Source organism: Drosophila obscura, unplaced genomic scaffold (assembly GCF_018151105.1).
Source record: "Drosophila obscura isolate BZ-5 IFL unplaced genomic scaffold, ASM1815110v1 contig_150, whole genome shotgun sequence".
NCBI lineage: Eukaryota > Metazoa > Arthropoda > Insecta > Diptera > Drosophilidae > Drosophila > Drosophila obscura.
Window position 1 is genome coordinate 7,650,673 of NW_024542736.1, and position 20,894 is coordinate 7,671,566.

The window sequence follows — 20,894 nt, forward strand, 5'->3', positions numbered from 1 at the left end:
TCTATACTAAATGCTACATAACACCATTTATGATTGGCTAACCTAAGCAGATAATAGATGTGTTTGTTTGCCCTTTACTTTTTGTATTTCTAAAACAGTTTTCACACGTTTACAACGCTCAGATATAGTACATATATGTATGTATGTATGTGTATAGTTTATAGTTATAGTTAGTAAAGTACATTTAGGTTGGTATGCTTCGGTTGGTTTGGTTTTTTTTTTTGTTTTTTGTAAAATTCCTCCCCTTCTCTTTTTCTTTATATAACATATTTGTAGCACGGCCATCGGAAGGTCCATCACGTTTCGATTAATTATAAACTGTACTAGCTGTGGTTTATGTTTTGAGTGTTTTTTGTTTTGTTTGCTACTACGGAATGAACAACATCTATGAGAGAGTATGAAGTGGAAGATACAACATTAGCAGCATCGCTGTACTGTAGCTGCAGATGGATGCTTAAAGAGGATGATTTGATTAATTGTATTCTTGAGCTTAACACAAGGGGCACCAGATCCAGCCCTGCTAGGAAACCTTGTACGATACAGCATACAATACAATACAATGCCTTAATTATGCAAAACTTAGTTTCGTGTATATGTAGTGTAGGTCTGTCTTTTTGTTTAACAATCCGCAGGATAACAACACAGGTGTATAACCAATTCGAGTCCCACTTTCTACATAGCGAATGCGGGAGGATTCTACAACTAGGATTATGTGTACAAGTATTTTCAGATTTGTATAGATGTGTCTGTGTGTGTGTGGGTCAGGTATGTAAATATTTACATCCGTGGTTGTATTTCGTGTATAAAGGATCCCTACCAAAACAATTGTACAATACAATACCAATTAATTGTCAGTGAGTGGCATATGCTTATATATTCTGCGCAGGGATTTGCAAGTCAATAAAATAAAAATTTAACAACGTAGCGAAAGTAGTAGGTGTCCCCACGAATAAATTCAAAAGAAACGCGTCAGACGGGGCCGCGCAAAGCGGATGACGCCATAGCATCCCAGGCCAATGAGGCCGTACTTCAGGGTGAACTTGCAAACACGCTGACCAAGGCTGGCCGGCGGAATTTCGAGTATGGAAGGTATCTTATCGGGGTCCACATGTCCCCACATCTTGGCAATGCCATTGGCATGGCCGATGCCCACCACACCCACAACGCGTACAGGTCGGATGCCAGAACCACCCATTGTCGCTTGTGGGAGGGCAGCCACCTGCAAGGAATGGCACAAGAAGAGATCACGTTCGCGAACAAAAACGTCCGAGTAAGCAGGAAACTCGCCGGCCATCTCCTGCATCAGTTTCTCCAACAAGTCCCTTTGCTTGCATTCCTCCACCTCTTCGATGCTTATGCTGTCTGTGAATGTCAGGCGCCAGACGAGCTTCATGGTCTGCCACAAGGACAGAGCGCGCAGCGCTCGGTACAGTGTGATGCGAATTGGTCGATCGCCCAGATGCAGAATACATCCAGGCAGCTTGTGTATCTCCTCGAAGGCCCGACGGAATTCACCACCCGGCGCCATTCCCAGATCCTTTGCGATTTGAGCACTCATTTGGAGCAGCAGAATGAAGAAGACCCCGTTGATGTAGCCATGGGTCTGTAGAATACCACGTATCTGTGTTGGAAATTAACCAAAGAATTAGTACTTAACAACACCCGCAACTTTTTGCCTTGCTTACCTTTGGTATATTGATATTTTTGGCCTCCTCCAGTAGGGTCTTCTCATCCAGCTTCAGAATGTGTATACGTGATGGACACAGCTCAACCATGACCACATCTGGACGGACATTGCGTATGACCTGAAAAAGAAGGCGTCTCTAGTTAGTAAGAGGCTGAAAGTAGATGAACTTGCAGGCATACAAAAGAGACGTCATCCTGTGACTCTTCGCTGAAATGCGCCGTTCCGACGAGATAGACCTTGCTGCCAAACGGTGTGTTCAACAGCGTCACCGTCGACGGAAGATTTTGATCAAACTCCTCAAGAGTATCGTAGATTGTAATTTCGCGCTTTGTCTGTGGCTGATCATGGCTGGGCGCAACAAGCATCTCACGATTGTCATTGTCTCCTCCATCGGCTGCTGCCGAGGCCTCGGCTATGGAGATGTCCAGCTTTTGCTTGCTCGTTTGCAGCAATGACTCTGTCTTACGGCGTCGCTTGTCTGTGACCAGGGCTGGGTCCGAGGCCGAGGGTGGGGCCGGGGCGGGCCCTTTGCTGGGCGACTTCTTCAGTATGGGCTTAACGTTGTCGCCCTCAATCAGCACGACCTCCTTTTCGAGGTCCTCGGCTTTAATCGAATTATCGTTTATCTCTATAATTGACAAATTGGGATTATCTGTCTTGAATATTGTCTTGTTGGCCAGCTGCGATTTTGGATCCACCTCCTCCTGCGAGGTGTTCGTGTCGGTGCTCTCCGATTGGATGAGCAGCATGCTGGCATTTAGAGCTTGGGTGGTGGGACCGGTGAATGCAGCAGGCGCTGCAGAAGCGGCTGCCTTGAAGGCAGCTGCTTCGCTGCCAAGATCTGCGCTGTCCACTTTGCTAGCGCCATTCGTAGGCATCGAGATGTGGTTGCTAATATCGCTAATCAGACTCTCTGCGGACGAAAGAAAAGAAGATAAAAGACAATAAGGTACAGCAGCACACAAAGATTTGTTTAATACGAGTAAGAAATATATAAATTAGAAACTTTGAGTGTCCTTCTCATAGAGAGCTTTCAGTTCCTTTAGAAACTCCTTGCTTTCGTTTTCGGGGATATTGTTCTTTAGGAACTGCTTCAGCAAATCGAAGCATTTATTCTTCAATGCTGCAGCACGCTTCTGGTAGCTCTTCGCCTCCCTATTGACCTGCTTTTGATATGTTTTGGCCAGCATCTCCTTCAGAGCTTCAAGCTTTAGCTTGACCTTTTTTTCCTGCGACTCCTTCTTCAGTTTGTAATTTTCCACGCAAAGCGTGTCCACTATATCACAAAGCTCGTTGTCTAAATTTGAGAAATGATTGGATAGCTGGTCCTCGTCTGCGACTGTCGAGAATACTTCTGATAGAAACTGAGTTGGAAAAGTGGCTGCAGTTTGGGCTTCGAGCGCCTTCAGCGCTTCATCAAAAAGATTCGCTTTAGTTTGGTCAGTGAAGGGCCCCTTGAGTTGTCTTTCCTGGATTGCCTTCATTAGCGCATTCTCCGCGTAATCCTTTTCGATTTCGAGTACAGAAAGCCTCAGCTTAGCGGAGTCTATCTGACGTACGAGTTCTGTGTGCTGCAGCCTTAGCTTATGATGCGTTTGCAATGCAATGGGGTCAGGGTTTTTTTTCTGGACGCACTTGAGCTTGATGGGCTTTCTAAACGCAGCTTCCAGATGCCCTTGGATGGTAACATGATCTCCCAATTGGGGTATGTGACGTTCTTTGAGCTTCATATCTAGCTTATATTGATTATTCGAAACCATGGAGCGATTGCTTCTTGTACTTTGCTGTTCGGACTTGAGCTTAGAGGGCGCTATAAACGAAGCTTCCATATGCCCGTGCCAACGATCGAGTTGTCCCTGCTTCATGCCTTGCTCATGATGCTCTTCCGAAACCATGGGGCACGAACATGTTGCATCTGTTTTCTGCTCTGACTCCTCCAAAAGAACCGGCAATGTGTTCGTCCATGGCTTATGAAGCTTCTGCGAAACCCTTGAGCCAGACTTTGTGGAGCCTGTTTTCCGTGGTGACACCTCCGCATTGCACTTGAGATTCGGGGAATCGAAGGAATTGAGCCAGCGCATGCAAAAATCGTGCTTCTCGGATTTTGTGACACTTCGGGAGCGACACACGTGTCGATGATTCCCATGGTAGATCCTGTTCATCTGAGCCTCGTTTATCTGGCCGCGTGATCCCAAATTCGACGTCTCAGTCTTATCTGTTAAGGATTGTTTAACAACTACTAAAAGGGCCCATGACCCCATGAACCTGACTTACCATTACAGGACTTGTAAGCCGTGGCGGATAGGTTGTCCAGCGCGCTGTCGTATAGTGTGGTATCGCCTGTGTAAGAGCTGCTGTTATTATCCATCGTTGCACTGGAGGACTCAAACGATGAGCTTGATACATCCATCGTGTGCGGTGCGGTGCGGTGCCGTTCTGTATGTACTTTCAACGTGCGCGTCTTTTGTGTGTACAGTTGTTTGGAAGAGTCGTTTGCGAGTCGAAATTCGGATTCTATAGTCAGAGAAACAGCGTCCACGTATGTGTGTATGTATGTGCTAGGCCTTCGCTTGGCTGGGCATCAGTTTCTGTTTCTTTTTTCAGCCCGTGTGCCGTCGTAGTGTGTTCGACGACTGCTGTTGGCCTGGCCTGGCCGTCTTGTGATAAATAACGTGAAGGCGCTGCAACAGTTAAGTAGAGAGATTATCAGAGATACAGATAATACCGAGAACTCTTCAACTGAAAATTGATTGCTGTGTTTTGTCTACGTGTCCAGTGCCGAGTGAAACTAAGTTTTTTTTTGCTATGATGGAAAAGTCCAAGTCAATTGATATGAAGCATCCGTTCACCCAGGTATTTGGCCTACACTGTCGAAATCCAAGTTGAGGCAGCGTTGCTACAGCCTACTTACCCTAAAAGTGTTGCTTTCTGGTGTGGCGTGGGGTTGTGTTGCACTGCTGGAAGTTCTTTTGGCATCAACGGACTAATAATTGACACAGATTTGTTGCTGAGCTCGGGGCGCGTGAATTTATTAATTGTATTTATTTATACCAGTGAGTGCAATCGTAATAAAACCCAAAAAACTAAAGAGAAGAGTTACGAGCCGAGCAGTGTGACCGCGGATTTATAGATAATAGAGGTGTCAAACCATCGAGGGCACTATCGATAGTATCGATATTTTACCATTAGCCTCTACTATCGACGGTTTTGCGACTATCATGATAGTATCAAGCTACAGTCGTTGTGCTTTTGATATGTTTGGATTGGCTTCTATAAAATACGAAGACAAATTTGTAAAAAAAATCGACAGGTGGCATCTAATTTTTACAATGGACAAGTTCCTTAAAGGTTTCAATGGTTTTTTAATAATTATTTGAGCTCGATACTATTACGATAGTATCGATTGTTTTTCAAAACATTCAAAACTATCGATGGCTCAACTATCAATCGTTTGACAGCTCTAATAGATAAAATACACCATCAGACCCTCAGAAAAATACCAAAATATACCGTAAATATACCGAAGAAAATGGACCAAATGGCAAAGTTGATGTTTTACATGGTAACTACTCGCTAACTACACATTTGCAATATATTAACTTCATTTGTATGTACATTTCGACAGAGACTCTGACAAAATGATAATGTATTTGTGGTTGATAGTTTTGTGCATTCGTTGCATAATTTTGAAAATAGTAATCTGGATAGTATATTTTCATAAGCAACACCCTTTATGTTGGACAAGGGTTAATTTAGTGAAACCTGCTACCGCTTCAAATTGTACACTTATTTTTGCAACTAGAGATGGCAAGGTGGCAAAAGTTGGGTCGTCAAACAGCAAAACATCGCATGACGTCAGTCCTGAGTCGTACGATCGGGTTTTTAAGTTTTTCGTTGGTAGAGCAGCACTGGCCACAAACAGCTGTTGTTCCCACCGCTTGAATTGTTTTGTTTTGGTATTTAAGACTTTAAATTGAAATTATAGCATGGCAGAGGAACCTGAGGACTCCAGCAAGGTAGGAAATGCAGAAAGCGCATTGATAACAGCCTAGTAAAAGTATTAACTATCTGAACACTAATCATTCTAGAGCTTCGTTATCTTCGGACGCGATGTTGCCCAGATACCATGCTTTCGTAACAGTTTTCTGTACGGAATCAGCGGCGGAATTGGCATCGGCGTGCTGACCTTTTTGGGCACCTCCCGTACACATCTTTCCACGCACGTGGGCTTCGGATCCTTCTTCTGCGGCACCATCGCGTATTGGATGTCCTGCCGGTTGGTTGATTTGTCCTTGGCCCGTTGAACCGTTTATCAGTTGTTGTTGTTTTTACAGGTATCAATGGTCTGCCCGCCGGTTTGAGCAGCAGCAGTTACGTGAGGCCATGCGCCGCCAGGCATTATACGAAGGCACAAATGTCGAAAAAGAATTAGACCTTAAGTCTGCGTAGTATTAGTAATACAAATATTGTAAATATTTTACTCCTCCTATGTGTATGTGCATCTGATCTGACTCAGGTAAATTTTCCTTGTTTTAAAATTCGTTTGTTACTAAACAGCCTTAAATTTACCAATATACAAATAGATTATTTTGTAAGTGAAATCTTACCTAACAGTAGAACAAATAAGAGATTTGTTTAGTTATGCACAATACTTTGTGAAATATAAAAGATCTACCCTCAAGGGGGATCTACACATATATTATATTCATTGCTAATTGAATATTCTACACGACATCGTGCATAATATTTAATTTTAATTAAAGGTTTCGAACAGTCCTATCAATTAGATGTAAAAATCTTTCAACCCAGTTCGGTTCGACAGCCGAATGTAATTTTCTGTATGCTAAGTGAAGAGCAATGAACGATTGGCCATCTCATTCTCTTCTGTCGGTCAATTAAAACTCACACAGTTAACAGTGTCAGAAAGAACACCGAAAGCAAAGCGAGTCAATGGCAGTGTTTTGACAGATAGTCTAGCCGACTATTTGGGATTCTACCTGACTGATTACCGCCGCATCATTTCGGCTGTGTTGATAATTTCCCGAACACCCGCGCAGAGGGTCGTCGCTGTCGTTGATTTATTTTTGTACACACGTGTCGGCGATCCTTCAGTCTCCGATCTAGTCTCTCCAGCGAGCCGTAATCTCCAAGTGCCTGCCCGACAGTGTTCGGGTTCGCTTATTCTCATAACGTTTTCGTTGGCTGCGCGAGACGGTTGTGTGTACTTTCGGCGGGCGCATTAATTTCTCGCTTGAAATTTTGAAAACTTGAATATTGCATGCAAACACAACACTTATATAGCCATTGGCACTGAGAGATACTGCCTACCCACATACCTACTGACACGATGTCCGGACAGCAAGCAACTTCGGTGCTGGTGTTTTTTGTGAATGGAAAAAAGGTATGGCTATGGCTTTGGCATGGCTAAAAGATACATAGATACTGAGGCCTACTAGTAAACTCTTAGCACGCGTATCGTGGCGTGTTTTAAATGGGTGAACGGCCACCAATTGAATTGAATATACTGTGCACCCTCACCATATCGGGCATTCGTTTTATTACGATAATTGTTTTAACAGCCTGTTTTTTATGCAATTCGTTGTGTTTCCCAATTGAAATGGATGTCGAAGTCGGGGAATGCTTTATTTATTGAGTTTGCGACGCTGATAACAATTGACCCCCGTTCAGAAAGGTTCGTTGTTTGCTTGGGGCCCCGCCGCCGCCTTATCAGCGACAATAACAGTTTTATAGTCCACCCAACCGACAGTACTCTGTTATGCGGGGAGTGGAGCTCCTAATCCAGAAATACTATCTGGATTTACACTGTTTACAGTGGGCGGCCAGCGTGTGCGAAATTAGTATCACTGTGGAGTGCTATGCAAATAAAACTTGGCCAATAAAGCAGCCAGTGTTAGCGCAGAGCAATTAAAATTCCACAAAGGCAGGTGCTGCCTGTCTAAACTGCCTTACCTACCTACCTACCGACCAAAATCGCAATAAACGAAGTGGGGGCTCGTAGACTTCGCCTTTTAGATAGTGATACAAGTCGATAGATACTCGCTCAGGGCTGGGAAGTTGGCTTACAACAGTCAAACAGATTGCAAGAGTCAGAGTCAAAGACTCTAATGAATGCCGAAGAATTCTGCGGGTGCTTTTTTTTTCTATTATCTAAAGGTACATATGTATGTATATATGTACGGAGCTTCGTTCCGTCCGTCTGTTTGTATGTATGTTGCCAAGAGCAAAAGGACATTAAAGTTTGGGTATATGAGGTGAGATTCTTCTTCCCAAGTACCCGCGCACCCACGTCTGCCAGTGATTCATTTTCTCCACAAACTTCTCTCTGTTGAGGTAGTATTTTAGTATTTCTCTCCCCGTTCCGCCCGACTAGGCATTACTTTCTTTGTAACTAATCAGATCATGAATCTTTCCGTAAAAACAATATATATATGTTTATATTTTTTTCCCTTGGCACTTGGAACCTCCATAGCGGTCAAATATACTTTAATGAGTCAATTTAATTTAATTTAATTTAACTTCAATCATATGTATACAAAGACAATATGGATCAGTACTATATATTTATAGTACTATTAACGTATACCCACCCTGTAGGCTGTTACTACTACTAAAAATCAAACATGCCCAGACTTGCAGCCATTAATCATTCTTATTCTTACGTTTTTTATTGTGAATTGATTCAACATAGTTATTGATATTCAAAGCTTTTAAGCCTGTTCATAATTTCCACTTGCAAGAAACAAAAATATATCGTAATTTTTAATTCCCTAACAAATGTAGGAGCTAACCGTACGATTGTCTGATTCACTGTATCTCGATTCAAGAGTTGAAATACAGATTCTGTTAGGGTAAAGATATCAGGGAGCGAATATGGAGAAATTGTTCAGTATTTGGAAGAAAAATTGTTAAAGAAGTAAAGGAAGCAAAATGGGAGCCGAATGATCCGAATGAACTGATGAACCCGTTGTGAGTTTTAAACAATTTTTAGGGCAGGGCACACGCCTAGGGAGGTGTCGTTAGGCGCCAAAAAATGTGCTTGAAAAATATCTGAGAGCAGTTTCATGTCGTAAATCTAATTAATTAATTTCCAATCCGTTGTACTTTTCAGGTGACGGACACGAATCCCAACCCAGAATGCACGCTGCTCACCTACCTGCGGGATAAGCTGCGGCTGTGCGGCACGAAGCTGGGCTGTGCCGAGGGCGGCTGTGGCGCCTGCACGGTGATGATATCCCGCATGGATCGCGGCCGGAATCAGAAGATCAGGCATCTGGCGGTCAACGCCTGCCTCACGCCCGTCTGTGCCATGCACGGATGTGCCGTGACCACGGTGGAGGGTATCGGCAGCACCAGGACGCGGCTGCACCCCGTCCAGGAGCGCTTGGCCAAGGCCCACGGATCGCAGTGTGGCTTCTGCACGCCGGGCATAGTGATGTCCATGTACGCACTGCTGCGCAATGCCGAGCAACCGTCGATGCGGGACCTGGAGGTGGCGTTTCAGGGCAATCTTTGCCGCTGCACCGGCTACCGGCCCATCCTCGAGGGCTACAAGACCTTCACCAAGGAGTTCGCCTGCGGCATGGGCGACAAATGCTGCAGAGTAAACGGCAAGGGATGTGGTGCCGGCGGCGACGGCGACGATCCGGAATCCGTGACGGATGGCTCTTTGTTTGAGCGCAGCCAGTTTCAGCCGCTCGACGCCAGCCAGGAGCCCATCTTTCCGCCCGAGCTGCAGCTGAACTCCGCCTATGACAGCGAGAGTCTGATCTTCAGCTCCGAGCGGGTCAGCTGGTACCGTCCGACCAGCCTGCAGGAGCTGCTGCAGCTAAAGTCCGCTCATCCAACGGCCAAGCTGGTGGTGGGGAACACGGAGGTCGGGGTGGAGGTCAAGTTCAAGCACTTCCTCTACCCGCACCTGATCAATCCCACGCAGGTGGCGGAACTGCTGGAGGTGCGCGAGTCGGAGGAGAGCATTTACTTTGGGGCTGCCGTCAGCCTGATGGAGATCGACGCCCTTCTGCGGCAGCGCATCGAGGAGCTGCCGGAGACGCAGACGCGCCTCTTCCAGTGCGCCGTGGACATGCTGCACTACTTTGCCGGCAAGCAGATCCGCAACGTGGCCTGTCTGGGCGGCAACATCATGACGGGCAGCCCCATCTCGGACATGAATCCCGTGCTGACAGCCGCCGGCGCTCGCCTGCAGGTGGCCAGCCTCGCAGGCGGCAAAATAAGCCAGCGAACTGTCCATATGGGCACGGGCTTCTTCACCGGCTATCGGCGCAACGTCATCGAGCCGCACGAGGTGCTGCTGGGCATCCACTTCCAGAAGACCACTGCGGACCAGCATATTGTGGCCTTCAAGCAGGCGCGTCGTCGCGACGACGACATTGCCATTGTCAATGCGGCCGTCAATGTGCGATTCGAGCCGCAGTCCAACGTTGTGGCGGAGATTTCCATGGCATTCGGCGGCATGGCCCCCACAACGGTGCTGGCGCCTCGCACCTCCCAATTGATGGTGAAGCAGCCCCTGGATCATCAGATGGTGGAGCGCGTGGCGGAGAGTCTGTGCGGGGAGCTTCCATTGGCGGCGTCCGCACCGGGCGGCATGATTGCCTATCGCCGCGCTCTCGTGGTCAGCCTCATCTTCAAGGCCTACCTCGCCATCAGTCGCCGGCTCAGCGAGGCGGGCATCATTGCCGGCGACGCCATTCCGCCGGAGGAGCGCAGCGGCGCAGAGCTCTTCCACACGCCCACGCTGCGCAGTGCGCAGCTCTTTGAGCGCGTCTGCAGCGCACAGCCCGTCTGTGATCCGATCGGAAGGCCGGCGGTGCACGCCGCTGCCCTGAAGCAGGCGACCGGCGAGGCCATATACACGGACGATATTCCGCGCATGGATGGCGAGCTTTATCTGGGACTGGTGCTGAGCACAAAGCCGCGGGCCAAGATCACCAAGCTGGATGCCAGCGATGCCTTGGCCCTGGCGGGAGTGCATGCGTTCTTCAGCCACGAGGATCTGACGGCGCACGAGAACGAGGTGGGTCCGGTCTTTCACGACGAGCACGTATTCGCCGCCGGAGAGGTGCATTGCTACGGCCAGATCGTGGGCGCCGTGGCGGCCGACAACAAGGCGCTGGCCCAGCGCGCGGCGCGTCTCGTGCGTGTCGAGTACGAGGAGCTGGCTCCGGTCATTGTCACCATCGGGCAGGCCATCGAGCACGGCTCCTACTTTCCCGACTATCCGCGCTACGTGACCAAGGGCAATGTGGCGGAGGCCTTCGCGCGGGCGGAGCACACCTACGAGGGCAGCTGTCGCATGGGTGGCCAGGAGCACTTCTATCTGGAGACGCATGCGGCCGTGGCCGTGCCCCGCGACAGCGACGAGCTGGAGCTCTTCTGCTCCACCCAGCATCCGTCGGAGGTGCAGAAGCTGGTGGCCCATGTGACCGCGCTGCCCGCCCACCGGGTCGTGTGCCGTGCCAAGCGTCTGGGCGGCGGTTTTGGCGGCAAGGAGTCGCGCGGCATATCCGTGGCTCTGCCGGTGGCCTTGGCTGCCTATCGACTGCGTCGTCCGGTGCGCTGCATGCTGGACCGCGACGAGGATATGCTGATCACCGGCACTCGCCACCCCTTCCTCTTCCGGTACAAGGTGGCCTTCAGCAGCGACGGCCTCATCGCAGCCTGCGACATCGAGTGCTACAACAATGCGGGCTGGTCCATGGATCTGTCCTTTTCGGTGAGTAGCAGCACTCCTGAGCAGGAAGGCAGCCCTCTAATCCATTCGATTTCAGGTCTTGGAGCGTGCCATGTACCACTTTGAGAACTGCTACCGCATACCCAATGTGCGCGTCGGGGGCTGGGTCTGCAAGACGAATCTGCCATCGAACACGGCCTTTAGGGGATTCGGCGGGCCGCAGGGCATGTTTGCCGGCGAGCACATCATCCGGGATGTGGCCCGAATCGTGGGTCGCGATGTGCTGGACGTGATGCGTTTGAATTTCTACAAGACGGGCGACCTCACCCACTACAACCAGCAGCTGGAGCACTTTCCCATCGAGCGCTGCCTGGACGACTGCCTCGCGCAGTCGCGCTACCACGAGAAGCGCGCAGAGGTCACCAAATTCAACCGGGAGAATCGGTGGCGCAAGCGCGGCATGGCCGTGATTCCGACCAAGTACGGCATCGCCTTCGGGGTGATGCACCTGAACCAGGCTGGTGCCCTGATCAACGTCTATGGCGACGGCTCGGTGCTGCTGTCGCATGGCGGCGTCGAGATTGGCCAGGGCCTCAACACCAAGATGATTCAGTGTGCCGCCCGGGCGCTGGGCATTCCCATTGAGCTGATTCACATATCGGAGACGGCAACGGACAAGGTGCCGAACACCTCGCCCACGGCGGCCAGTGTCGGCTCCGACATCAATGGAATGGCCGTGCTGGACGCCTGCGAGAAGCTGAACAAGCGGCTGGCGCCCATTAAGGAGGCCCTGCCGCAGGGCACCTGGCAGGAGTGGATCAACAAGGCGTACTTCGATAGGGTCAGCCTCTCGGCCACGGGCTTCTATGCGATGCCCGGCATCGGCTACCATCCGGAGACGAATCCCAATGCTCGCACCTACAGCTACTACACCAACGGCGTGGGCATCAGCGTTGTGGAGATCGACTGCCTGACTGGGGATCACCAGGTGCTCAGCACGGACATCGTGATGGATATCGGATCGAGCATCAATCCGGCCATTGACATTGGCCAGATCGAGGGCGCCTTCATGCAGGGCTACGGGCTCTTTACGCTCGAGGAGCTCATGTATTCGCCGCAGGGCATGCTCTATTCGCGGGGTCCGGGCATGTACAAGCTGCCCGGCTTTGCCGACATTCCCGGCGAGTTCAATGTCAGCCTGCTGACGGGCGCACCCAATCCGCGCGCCGTCTACTCCTCAAAGGTAGGCTCACATACTCCTTTTCGTAGCATTCATAATCGTATCTAACTTTCCTTTGCTTGCAGGCCGTGGGCGAGCCGCCGCTCTTCATAGGGTCGTCGGCTTTCTTTGCCATCAAGGAGGCCATTGCAGCTGCCCGCCAAGAGCAGGGCTTGACCGGGGACTTCCCGCTGGAGGCGCCCTCAACGTCCGCCCGCATTCGCATGGCCTGCCAGGATAAATTTACCAATCTGGTAGGTTTTTCCCCCACCACATTTAAACAGGGAAAAATCCCATACTAATGCCTGAAAATTATTTTAGCTTGAAATACCCGAGGCAGGCAGCTTTACTCCTTGGAATATTGTGCCCTAAGCATTGATCCCGCACTCTCCGACACCTGGAGAGCTATTTTACTGCACGTGACTTTGTACATAGTTCAATCGAATAAATGTTTGCGTTAATTATATTCCCCATGCAATAAAAAAAGGCAGGCCCCGTGCTGAGACTGATAACCACTGATATAGCAAATATACTTTAAGGGGCGTTGGTTAATTGAAGACAATCAATTTTATTTGATCAATAATTGCATGTAACTGTACCAGTTTGACCTCTTGACTTGAATGATTTGATCATGCATAAAAATCAACAATTAGTCACCGTTGGAGTGCCGTACCTGTCCCTTTGCTCGGAGTAAACTTAGCCACGTTTCGGTATTTTGGCAGCTACTTTTATCCCATGATAGGATAAAGATACCACAACGAATATACCCTCTCAAATGATATGCATTTGTACCCCCTGGCGAGAGAGTAAGCTGAATGAAAGACTTGCTGCTATTAGCGCTCACTTCTTGGCGAGCATCGCTCATTCGGCAGCTGGACGGCTGAGCGGTTGGACCAGCAGCAGCAGCTATGGACTCGAGATATTACCTCACGTTTCTCGCGTTCGTTTCGACTTTGATACTGACTATTGTATCGGCCCATGGCTGGCATTCCGGTCATGGATACGGACAACAGGATCGCACAGCCTGGAGCGGAGTAGCCGCCTCCTACGTTTCGTTGGACATGTACGGCAACTGCTATGGCCACGATCGTCCCTTGGTGGGACGTTGTGTCAGACACAGAGACTGCATCAGTGCGCTGCAGTCTGGCCATCAAGTGACGCCGCTATTCTGTCCATTGTCCGGCCACGAACAGCTTGTGTGCTGTCCCCACGGCGGATACGTGTTGGGGCAAACAGTTCAATCCAAGAGTGAACAAGGTGTGTGTGTGTGTGTGTGTGTGTCGGTCGAATGTGGCCCTAAAATGATTTAACCATACCTTTCGACAGCTTGCTCGAAAGCTTATCAAAGGGGAAGCCACAAGCGTAGACTCCGTCGCGACACTGCTGCTGATCCCGAGCCACATGAAAAGGTGCAGCTGGAGCTGGAGCCCACCATTACGCGCCTCAATCGGAGCGAAAATCAAGTAGTGGGCGGCAGACTCACCCAGGAACACGAGCATCCCTACATGGTAATCGAAGAGAGTATTCAAAATATTTAAATATTTATTTATTTATTTATTTCTTCAGTGTGCCCTCGGCTGGCGTTCTGACCATTCTCACACCTGGAGCCTGTCCCGATATGTGTACCACTGTGGCTGTGTACTAATTTCGCCCAGATTCGCCCTAACCGCAGGCCACTGTGCGAGCGTTGGCGGGTGAGCCAGCCGCAGACAGCATCTGAAATGCTAATTAGCCTCTTGAACGAACAGGGAATCCCCGGCAGTGGCGTTGATTGGTGGCGTTGACTTGAACGACACCCGCGGCCAACAAATTGATGTCAAGCATATCACACGGCATCCCCACTACGATGGGGAGACCCTCAGCCACGATCTGGCCGTCATTGAGCTGGCGAGAAGTGTTCGCCACCCGGTGGCCGCCTGTTTCTGGACCCACGAATCTATACCGGAAAGGCCCCTGACAGCCCTGGGCTATGGACAGACAAAGTTCGGTTAGTTCGGTCCCTCTGGCCAAGCCAAATATGAATATTTAGAAAAATCTTCAAATCGACACAGCTGGACCCCACTCCAATCAGCTGCTGCAGGTGCTGCTCTATCCCCTGGATAATCCACGTTGCCAGCAGTACATCCAACACTCTGACAGGCTGAGCAATGGCCTCGGTCCTGGACAGCTCTGCGCTGGTGACTCCTCTGGCCGCATGGACACCTGCCCGGTGAGTGTGGAGCTCTCATTTGAGAGAAAAAAATTAATTTCCAGTTCTTTTTTGTTTGTTTAAACTACAGGGCGATTCGGGCGGTCCTCTTCTGCTTCACCAGCACATGGGACAGCGTCACCAGCGAGTTCCGTACGTGGTGGGTCTCACCTCTTTTGGCGGCGCCTGTGCCACCGGAGAGCCGGGCATTTATGTGCGCATTGTGCACTATCTCCGCTGGATAGAGCAACTTGTTTGGCCTTGAGTGGTGAACCTACATTAACATATGTATTTGCATTTGATTTATCGTTTAATTGGCTCTCAACTATTACTAAATATCATTAAATATCTTAAGCTATATCGTTGGGATCTCAGGTGGACTTAAGGTAATTAAATAATCTATAAAGGCGACATTTTATGGCTCTAAGAAGATTTAAACATTTAAGATTTCCGATATCAGTGGTCGAATGCTCCAATTTACTTTGTCACTAAATAGAATGGGCGGTTACTATATATGTCTAGTTAAATTTACTTAACGCCAATCTCCTAGGTGCCAGGTCTAGCGCTGCTTGAACACAATCTTCTCTATCCAGTCGAGGTAGCTGTATATCCGCGTGTAGACGCCCGGCGCATTGGGCGCCGCACAGAACTTGCCAAAGGACGTGATGCCCACCACGAAGGCCACGCAATTGTATTCGGGGAGCACAGGCGTGCAGTGGTCCGCCGGAGTCACCCTGGCACGTGTCCCGGCCACCGGGCAGATAGCCAGCACAGAACTGGGCATCGATGATGCCGCGCGGCAGCCGCCGCTCCTTGCGGTACATCTGCTTGCAACGCAGCTGCGGTATCAGATCCAGGTTCACCTGCCGCAGCACATTCGACTTGGCGCCCAGGAACTCGGTGCGGCCCCAGCCGGCGGCCACGACGCTTTTGATCTGCAGCTCCGGCACTTGCCACAGGCACGCGGGACGCACCAGCTCCGACAGTCGGGCCCGCTTGGTCAGCTTTAGCAGGGCAATGTCGTGGTAGTAGGACGAGGATCGATACTTGGGATGCAGAATGATGATCAGGATCTTGATGTCCTGCTGCGCCGCACTGGTCACGTTCAGCTGCTGAGCGCCCAGGCGCACCATGTCCGGCGGCTTGCTGTGCAGAGATGGGGATTGATGTCCGCTGTAGTTGTGATCCAACCGAAAGGCGCCACTTACCTACCCGAGGTGGCACAGTGGGCGGCCGTCAGGACGTACAGCTCGCTGACGAGGGTGCCGCCGCAGCCCCATTTGATGTCGCCGCTGCCTTGCGTCCAACCCAGGGCGGTCATGTGTGGAAAGAGGCCGTGTCGCGTGGCTGTGCCACCCACTATCAGTGGCACGCTGGGCACGCACTGTTTGCCGGAGAAGGTCCTGCCAGCATCCGCCAGCTGCAGGCGCCTGGTCGCGGAGTTGTACTCTTGGCATTCTGGGGGAAGATCGCTGCTAATTGAACGGCAGTGTGCGGTTTGGGGAGCTGCGTCCACTCACTTGTTGCGCTGATGCGCTGCGCCAGGATATGCTTGTCGGCCAGGGGGCAGCAAATGACCGGCACGTTGCTCCGATGGGTGCAAATGTCGATGCGGGTGCCGTGCACACGGTACTCCCGTATCACATGGAGGCACTGGTAGGCCAGGATGCAGTAGCCACTGCGCCCGTCGAAGCTGCGCCGACAGAAGGCGCCCTCGTGCAGCACCTCGGCGGCGGGTGCGGGTGGCATCACCTCAGCATCGTCGTCGAACTTCAAAAGGCTCTCCTCCCTGTCGGCTGCCCCTCCGCCCGACACCTCCTCCTGCTGCGTCCAAGTATCGCCGAGTCGAGTGTACTTGGTGGTCTGATAGTTGACTATCTCGATGGCATCCAAGGCTGAAAGAAGGAGGACACGAGCCGAGCATTACTGGGAAGTTTTTGCAGGGGGCAACGTACCTTCCAGGGGCCGCGACCGTGAGAGGAGGACCGAGAGCAGGCAGGTCAGCTGTAGATGGATGATTGAATTGGATAGCCAGAGCACCATCATTCGACTGGCATTTGGGCTAAGATATGCCACATTCCTTGAGTCTATGCCCGGATAAAATGCAACTTTAATCAATGATTTCTTTTGGGGTGTGTGTTTGGGCGTGTTTTTTTGGCCACCACTGTGCCAAAACACACCCTTGAGTGTGGAGTTTTGTTTGATTTTGATTTGTATTTGTATTAATTAATGCGGGCACTCAATTATAAATTCAACTGAATATCAATAAAACGTTTTGCCTGAACTGGGTAGCTTTCTTCGTGGAAGACCCCGCCGCCGCTCGACTCAGCGCGCAACAGTTGAGTTCGATCGGTGAAGCGGTTGAGACATGCGATGGAGATGCTGCGACTCTTCTGCCTGATTTGTTTGGCTGTGTGCGGAGTGAGTGTCAATGGCCAGTACTGGGAGAACGGCGGCACACAGGCACAGCTCGAGCCAAACAGGTGGGACTACGGTAACAATAATCGATGGCCGTCGGGTTACTTTAACGCATATTATAGACCGCCTCAGAATCGGCCACCCCCACCGCCCTGTGGCGCCCCGCCCCCCGGTCCGCCACCGCCGGGACCACCACCACCCGGACCACCGCCTGGATGTCCGCCTGGAGGGCCACGGCCGCGAAAGCCTCCGCGCGGCATCGGTGGCGGTGTTGGTGGTGGTCGTGGACACAAAGATAGGTACGCGCCCCGCCGACCGCCAAAAGACCACTATCGAAACTTTCACAACATCTTCCTGGACATGGAACAGAAAATGGATGCACAAAACTACAACCACACGGCCGAAATGGAGGACTTGCAGGATGACTTCAACGGCAGGTCAATTGTGGCACCCGGCCAGTACCCACACATGGTCAGTACACAGCTAGGCAATATCCATACATACATACATATGTACATATGTATGTACTCCATACCAAAATCACACAAAACCGGACTCGACTCGACTCGACTCTGTTATGCGCCACACTGTGCCACCGTGCAAAGCAAAGAGAAATAGACAACTAAAACAACTATTGCCCATAATCGATGCCCTACGATTTGATAACAGTTATTAAGCCACGCTCACATGCTCAAACACTCTCGCCTAACTGTCTCTCCATGCAGGCCGCTCTCGGATTCCGCAATGAGAACCACCAAATCGATTATAAATGCGGCGGCAGTTTGATCAGTGAGTATTTTGTGCTCACTGCCGCGCACTGCTTAACCACACATGGGTACGTATACGTATGTATGTATGCATAAGTATGTATTGTATGCATAAGTATGTATGTATGTATGCATGAGCATGCTTTGATGCCCTATGTTTTATCGCACAGAAGTAGAAGAGCTTATTAGTTGTTTTTATACCCGTACTCAAAAAAGTGTAAAGGGGTATATTAGATTTGTGGTAAAAGTGGATGTGTGTAACGCAGAGAAGGAAACGTTTCCGACCCCATAAAGTATACATACATATATACATATTCTTGATCAGCATCAATAGCTGAGTCGATAGAGCCATGTCTGTCTGTCCGTCTGTCCGTCTTGTTTGTCGGCTGGATCTCAGAGACTATAAGAGCTACGGCAACCAAATTTGGTTTCAAGACTCATGTGATATCACACTGCTACAATTATATTTTTTTAAATTATAAAATATATATATATAAACTGACTGAGTGCGGGTATAAGTAGAGTCGCGTCCCCAGAAGCGACTCGCACGTTCCTTCTCGTTTTGTTTGCTTAGCTGCACATTTAACTAATTTGAAGGCAACGCCAAATTGATTGATTTGAAAATACAGATTACATTTGTTAGAAATATATTAAATCTAAATATGAAAATGTTTAATTTAAAAGTGAAATTTATTTAAATAAAATATATTAATTAATTAGTTTAAATGTGAAATATTTGAATTAAATATGAAATATATTTAAATAAAATATATTAATTATTTAATTTGAATGTGAAATATTTGATTTAAAAAATATATTTAAATAAAATAAATAAATCAATTAATTTAAATGTGAAATAATTGAATTAAATGTGAAATATATTTAAATAAAATATATTAATTAATTAATTTAAATGTGAAATATTTGATTTAAATGTGAAATTAATTTCGAAATTTTCTTCACATTTTCTTTAATGTCACGAAACTTAAATATTTTGTTCCCTATTTGTTGGGGCATAGCACCGCTCCGGATGTGGTCAAAATCGGAGACATCAAACTCAAGGAATGGGAAAACGATGTGGCTCCGCAGAGGCGTCGTGTGGCACAGATCCACCTGCATCCACTGTACAGCACCACATACTACTACCACGACATAGGACTCATACAGTTGAACCGACCCGTGGAGTACACGTGGTTCGTGAAGCCCGCACGGCTGTGGGCGAGAGACGAGATACCCTACAACAAACTATACTCGATGGGCTATGGCTCGACAGGATTTGCGCAGGCTCAAACCAACATCTTGACGGAACTGGACCTATCAGTGGTGCCGCTACCAACATGTAATAGCACTCTGCCGGCGGACGAGAGTGCTCCACAGGGACTACTGAGTAGTCAGATATGCGCCCACGACTACGAGAAGAATCGCGATACCTGTCAGGTGAGTGCTGCATAGACTTGAATTGTAATGTGAGAATTAACCAGCCAACCGTTCTATTTTTTACAGGGGGATTCTGGTGGGCCCCTGCAGTTGAACTTGGAGCGTCGTCGCCGTCGTCGTCACCGGAACGGAAGGCGTTTCCGTTACTATTTGGTTGGAATCACTTCGTATGGGACCTACTGCCGCAGCGAGTTTCCAGGTACTTTATTTTTAAATATATAATCTATATATTATAATATATAATTTTATAATTTCCCGTAGGTGTTTACACGCGTGTTTCGTCCTACATTGACTGGATAGCATCCATTGTGTGGCCGAATTACTACAACGAGTTCGCCAATCAGAATTAGTTTGCCCAATTCTGTTATTTTTGTTTTACTTTTTTCTACTTTTCTACTCGGGTTCAACTGGTTACAGTTGCTAGGCAGGGAATTACTTATTAAATCGATAATTAATTCCTAAATATTTTGCATTTTATTATTTGATTTAAATGGAATAAATGGTCGGCAAGAGTAAGAAGAAGCGCAACAGCAAGGATTCCACATCCAGCAATGCTGGCAGTGGTGAGGGCGATGACAAGAAGAAGAAGGATGGTGGCGGCGGAGGCGGCAAGAAGAAAGGAGGCGTCGGAAAATCCATAGGCTGCGATATCTTCAACGATGCTGCCATGGAGAACGCATACTATGTGTGCCACAATGTCCAGGTGAGTCCATGGCTTTGATTGTGATCTGTGATTCGATTTACCCATCAGTTGAATGTTTCAGGATGTTCTGAAATCGCGTGGCTTCGCCTGGCCCGATGGCCAAAAGAAGAAAAAGAAGGGAAAACGCTGAGAACAGGTGTCCAATAATTTTCTGATAAAATTCTTATGTGAGAGCAAAACATTTAAAATAAATGTTTATATAATTTCAGAAAATATTTATTCATTTTTAGTGGGATATTGTATTCATTCTGTGTGTTTTTAGAAAGGTTTTTTTTCATGAAAGAATTATTAATGTGCATAAATTAACAATTCTAAATAATTTCCATGCCACACAAAATTTACATAAAATATATATGTAGAATTTTCTTTAACTTGGCAATTTTCTGCTAAAGATGATGGCTCTAAAACTATGCAAATAAACTGGAGCATATTCCTCAACATTGTTTTTATTTATATACATTTTTACGATGCCAAATCGAGACATCATCGATCAAAAAAAAAAAATTCGCAAAAAAAAAATCGCAGCCTGCTTGAAGCTAAACGTCATTGCCAATGAGAGCAGCGGCAGGCAAACACGTCTAGAACAAACGTCAGAATCTCCAAAAAATCAAACGAAACAACACACAAATTCTGAAATCACCGTGTGAAAAAATTGGAAAACAAAATTCGGCTCGTTTTGTAGAATTTGCTCAAGTGTGTGCCAGAGGAACGAATCGAAGCGAAGCAAAGCGAAGCGAAGCGGAGGCTGCACCATAAAAATCGA

At 48.5% G+C, this 20,894-nt stretch overlaps 7 protein-coding genes across 10 annotated transcripts; 5 read left to right on the forward strand and 2 right to left on the reverse strand.

Moving 5' to 3' along the window:
- Window positions 1-202: 202 nt before the first annotated feature.
- LOC111066845 (traB domain-containing protein) lies at window positions 203-4,825 on the reverse strand. Of its 3 annotated transcripts, XM_022355752.2 has the most exons (5): window positions 4,599-4,816; window positions 3,962-4,368; window positions 1,867-2,600; window positions 1,686-1,805; window positions 203-1,621 (listed from the first exon to the last, which is right to left on the reverse strand). In XM_022355752.2, exons 2-5 carry the CDS (start codon window positions 4,095-4,097, stop codon window positions 956-958), a joined length of 1,656 nt encoding a protein of 551 aa, XP_022211444.2. In that variant the 5' UTR covers window positions 4,098-4,368; window positions 4,599-4,816; the 3' UTR covers window positions 203-955. The 3 variants fall into 3 exon arrangements, with proteins under 3 accessions (XP_022211444.2, XP_022211445.2, XP_022211446.2); XM_022355753.2 differs by lacking the exon at window positions 4,599-4,816 and having other exon boundaries at window positions 3,962-4,539; XM_022355754.2 differs by lacking the exons at window positions 203-1,621; window positions 1,686-1,805; window positions 1,867-2,600 and adding an exon at window positions 2,638-3,902 and having other exon boundaries at window positions 4,599-4,825.
- Window positions 4,826-5,579: 754 nt separating this feature from the next.
- Window positions 5,580-6,470, forward strand: LOC111066897 (cytochrome c oxidase assembly protein COX20, mitochondrial). Its single transcript, XM_022355844.2, has 3 exons — window positions 5,580-5,703; window positions 5,776-5,963; window positions 6,022-6,470. Exons 1-3 carry the CDS (start codon window positions 5,674-5,676, stop codon window positions 6,134-6,136), a joined length of 333 nt encoding a protein of 110 aa, XP_022211536.1. The 5' UTR covers window positions 5,580-5,673; the 3' UTR covers window positions 6,137-6,470.
- Window positions 6,471-6,869: 399 nt separating this feature from the next.
- Window positions 6,870-13,084, forward strand: LOC111066896 (xanthine dehydrogenase). The gene is made up of 5 exons (XM_022355843.2): window positions 6,870-7,088; window positions 8,817-11,441; window positions 11,497-12,642; window positions 12,705-12,872; window positions 12,940-13,084. Exons 1-5 carry the CDS (start codon window positions 7,035-7,037, stop codon window positions 12,988-12,990), a joined length of 4,044 nt encoding a protein of 1,347 aa, XP_022211535.2. The 5' UTR covers window positions 6,870-7,034; the 3' UTR covers window positions 12,991-13,084.
- A 414-nt stretch (window positions 13,085-13,498) lies between these two features.
- On the forward strand, window positions 13,499-15,220 carry LOC111066943 (serine protease snake). The gene is made up of 6 exons (XM_022355909.2): window positions 13,499-13,875; window positions 13,945-14,126; window positions 14,185-14,312; window positions 14,367-14,605; window positions 14,670-14,827; window positions 14,898-15,220. The coding sequence occupies exons 1-6, from the start codon at window positions 13,527-13,529 to the stop codon at window positions 15,069-15,071; spliced, it is 1,230 nt and encodes a 409-aa protein (XP_022211601.2). The 5' UTR covers window positions 13,499-13,526; the 3' UTR covers window positions 15,072-15,220.
- A 59-nt stretch (window positions 15,221-15,279) lies between these two features.
- On the reverse strand, window positions 15,280-17,753 carry LOC111066940 (serine protease snake). Its single transcript, XM_041591622.1, is given in 5 exon segments — window positions 15,280-15,512; window positions 15,514-15,952; window positions 16,015-16,264; window positions 16,327-16,701; window positions 16,762-17,753. Coding segments are annotated over 5 exon segments (1,302 nt in total). The 5' UTR covers window positions 16,853-17,753; the 3' UTR covers window positions 15,280-15,365.
- On the forward strand, window positions 17,131-19,869 carry LOC111066942 (serine protease snake). 2 transcript variants are annotated; one of them, XM_022355907.2, is made up of 6 exons: window positions 17,132-17,289; window positions 17,347-17,695; window positions 17,950-18,059; window positions 19,011-19,428; window positions 19,495-19,627; window positions 19,690-19,868. In XM_022355907.2, exons 1-6 carry the CDS (start codon window positions 17,180-17,182, stop codon window positions 19,776-19,778), a joined length of 1,209 nt encoding a protein of 402 aa, XP_022211599.2. In that variant the 5' UTR covers window positions 17,132-17,179; the 3' UTR covers window positions 19,779-19,868. The 2 variants fall into 2 exon arrangements, with proteins under 2 accessions (XP_022211598.2, XP_022211599.2); XM_022355906.2 differs by having other exon boundaries at window positions 17,131-17,695; window positions 19,690-19,869.
- Window positions 19,870-19,918: 49 nt separating this feature from the next.
- Window positions 19,919-20,318, forward strand: LOC111066944 (small lysine-rich protein 1). The gene is made up of 2 exons (XM_022355910.2): window positions 19,919-20,131; window positions 20,193-20,318. Exons 1-2 carry the CDS (start codon window positions 19,928-19,930, stop codon window positions 20,259-20,261), a joined length of 273 nt encoding a protein of 90 aa, XP_022211602.2. The 5' UTR covers window positions 19,919-19,927; the 3' UTR covers window positions 20,262-20,318.
- The last annotated feature ends 576 nt before the right edge of the window (window positions 20,319-20,894 follow it).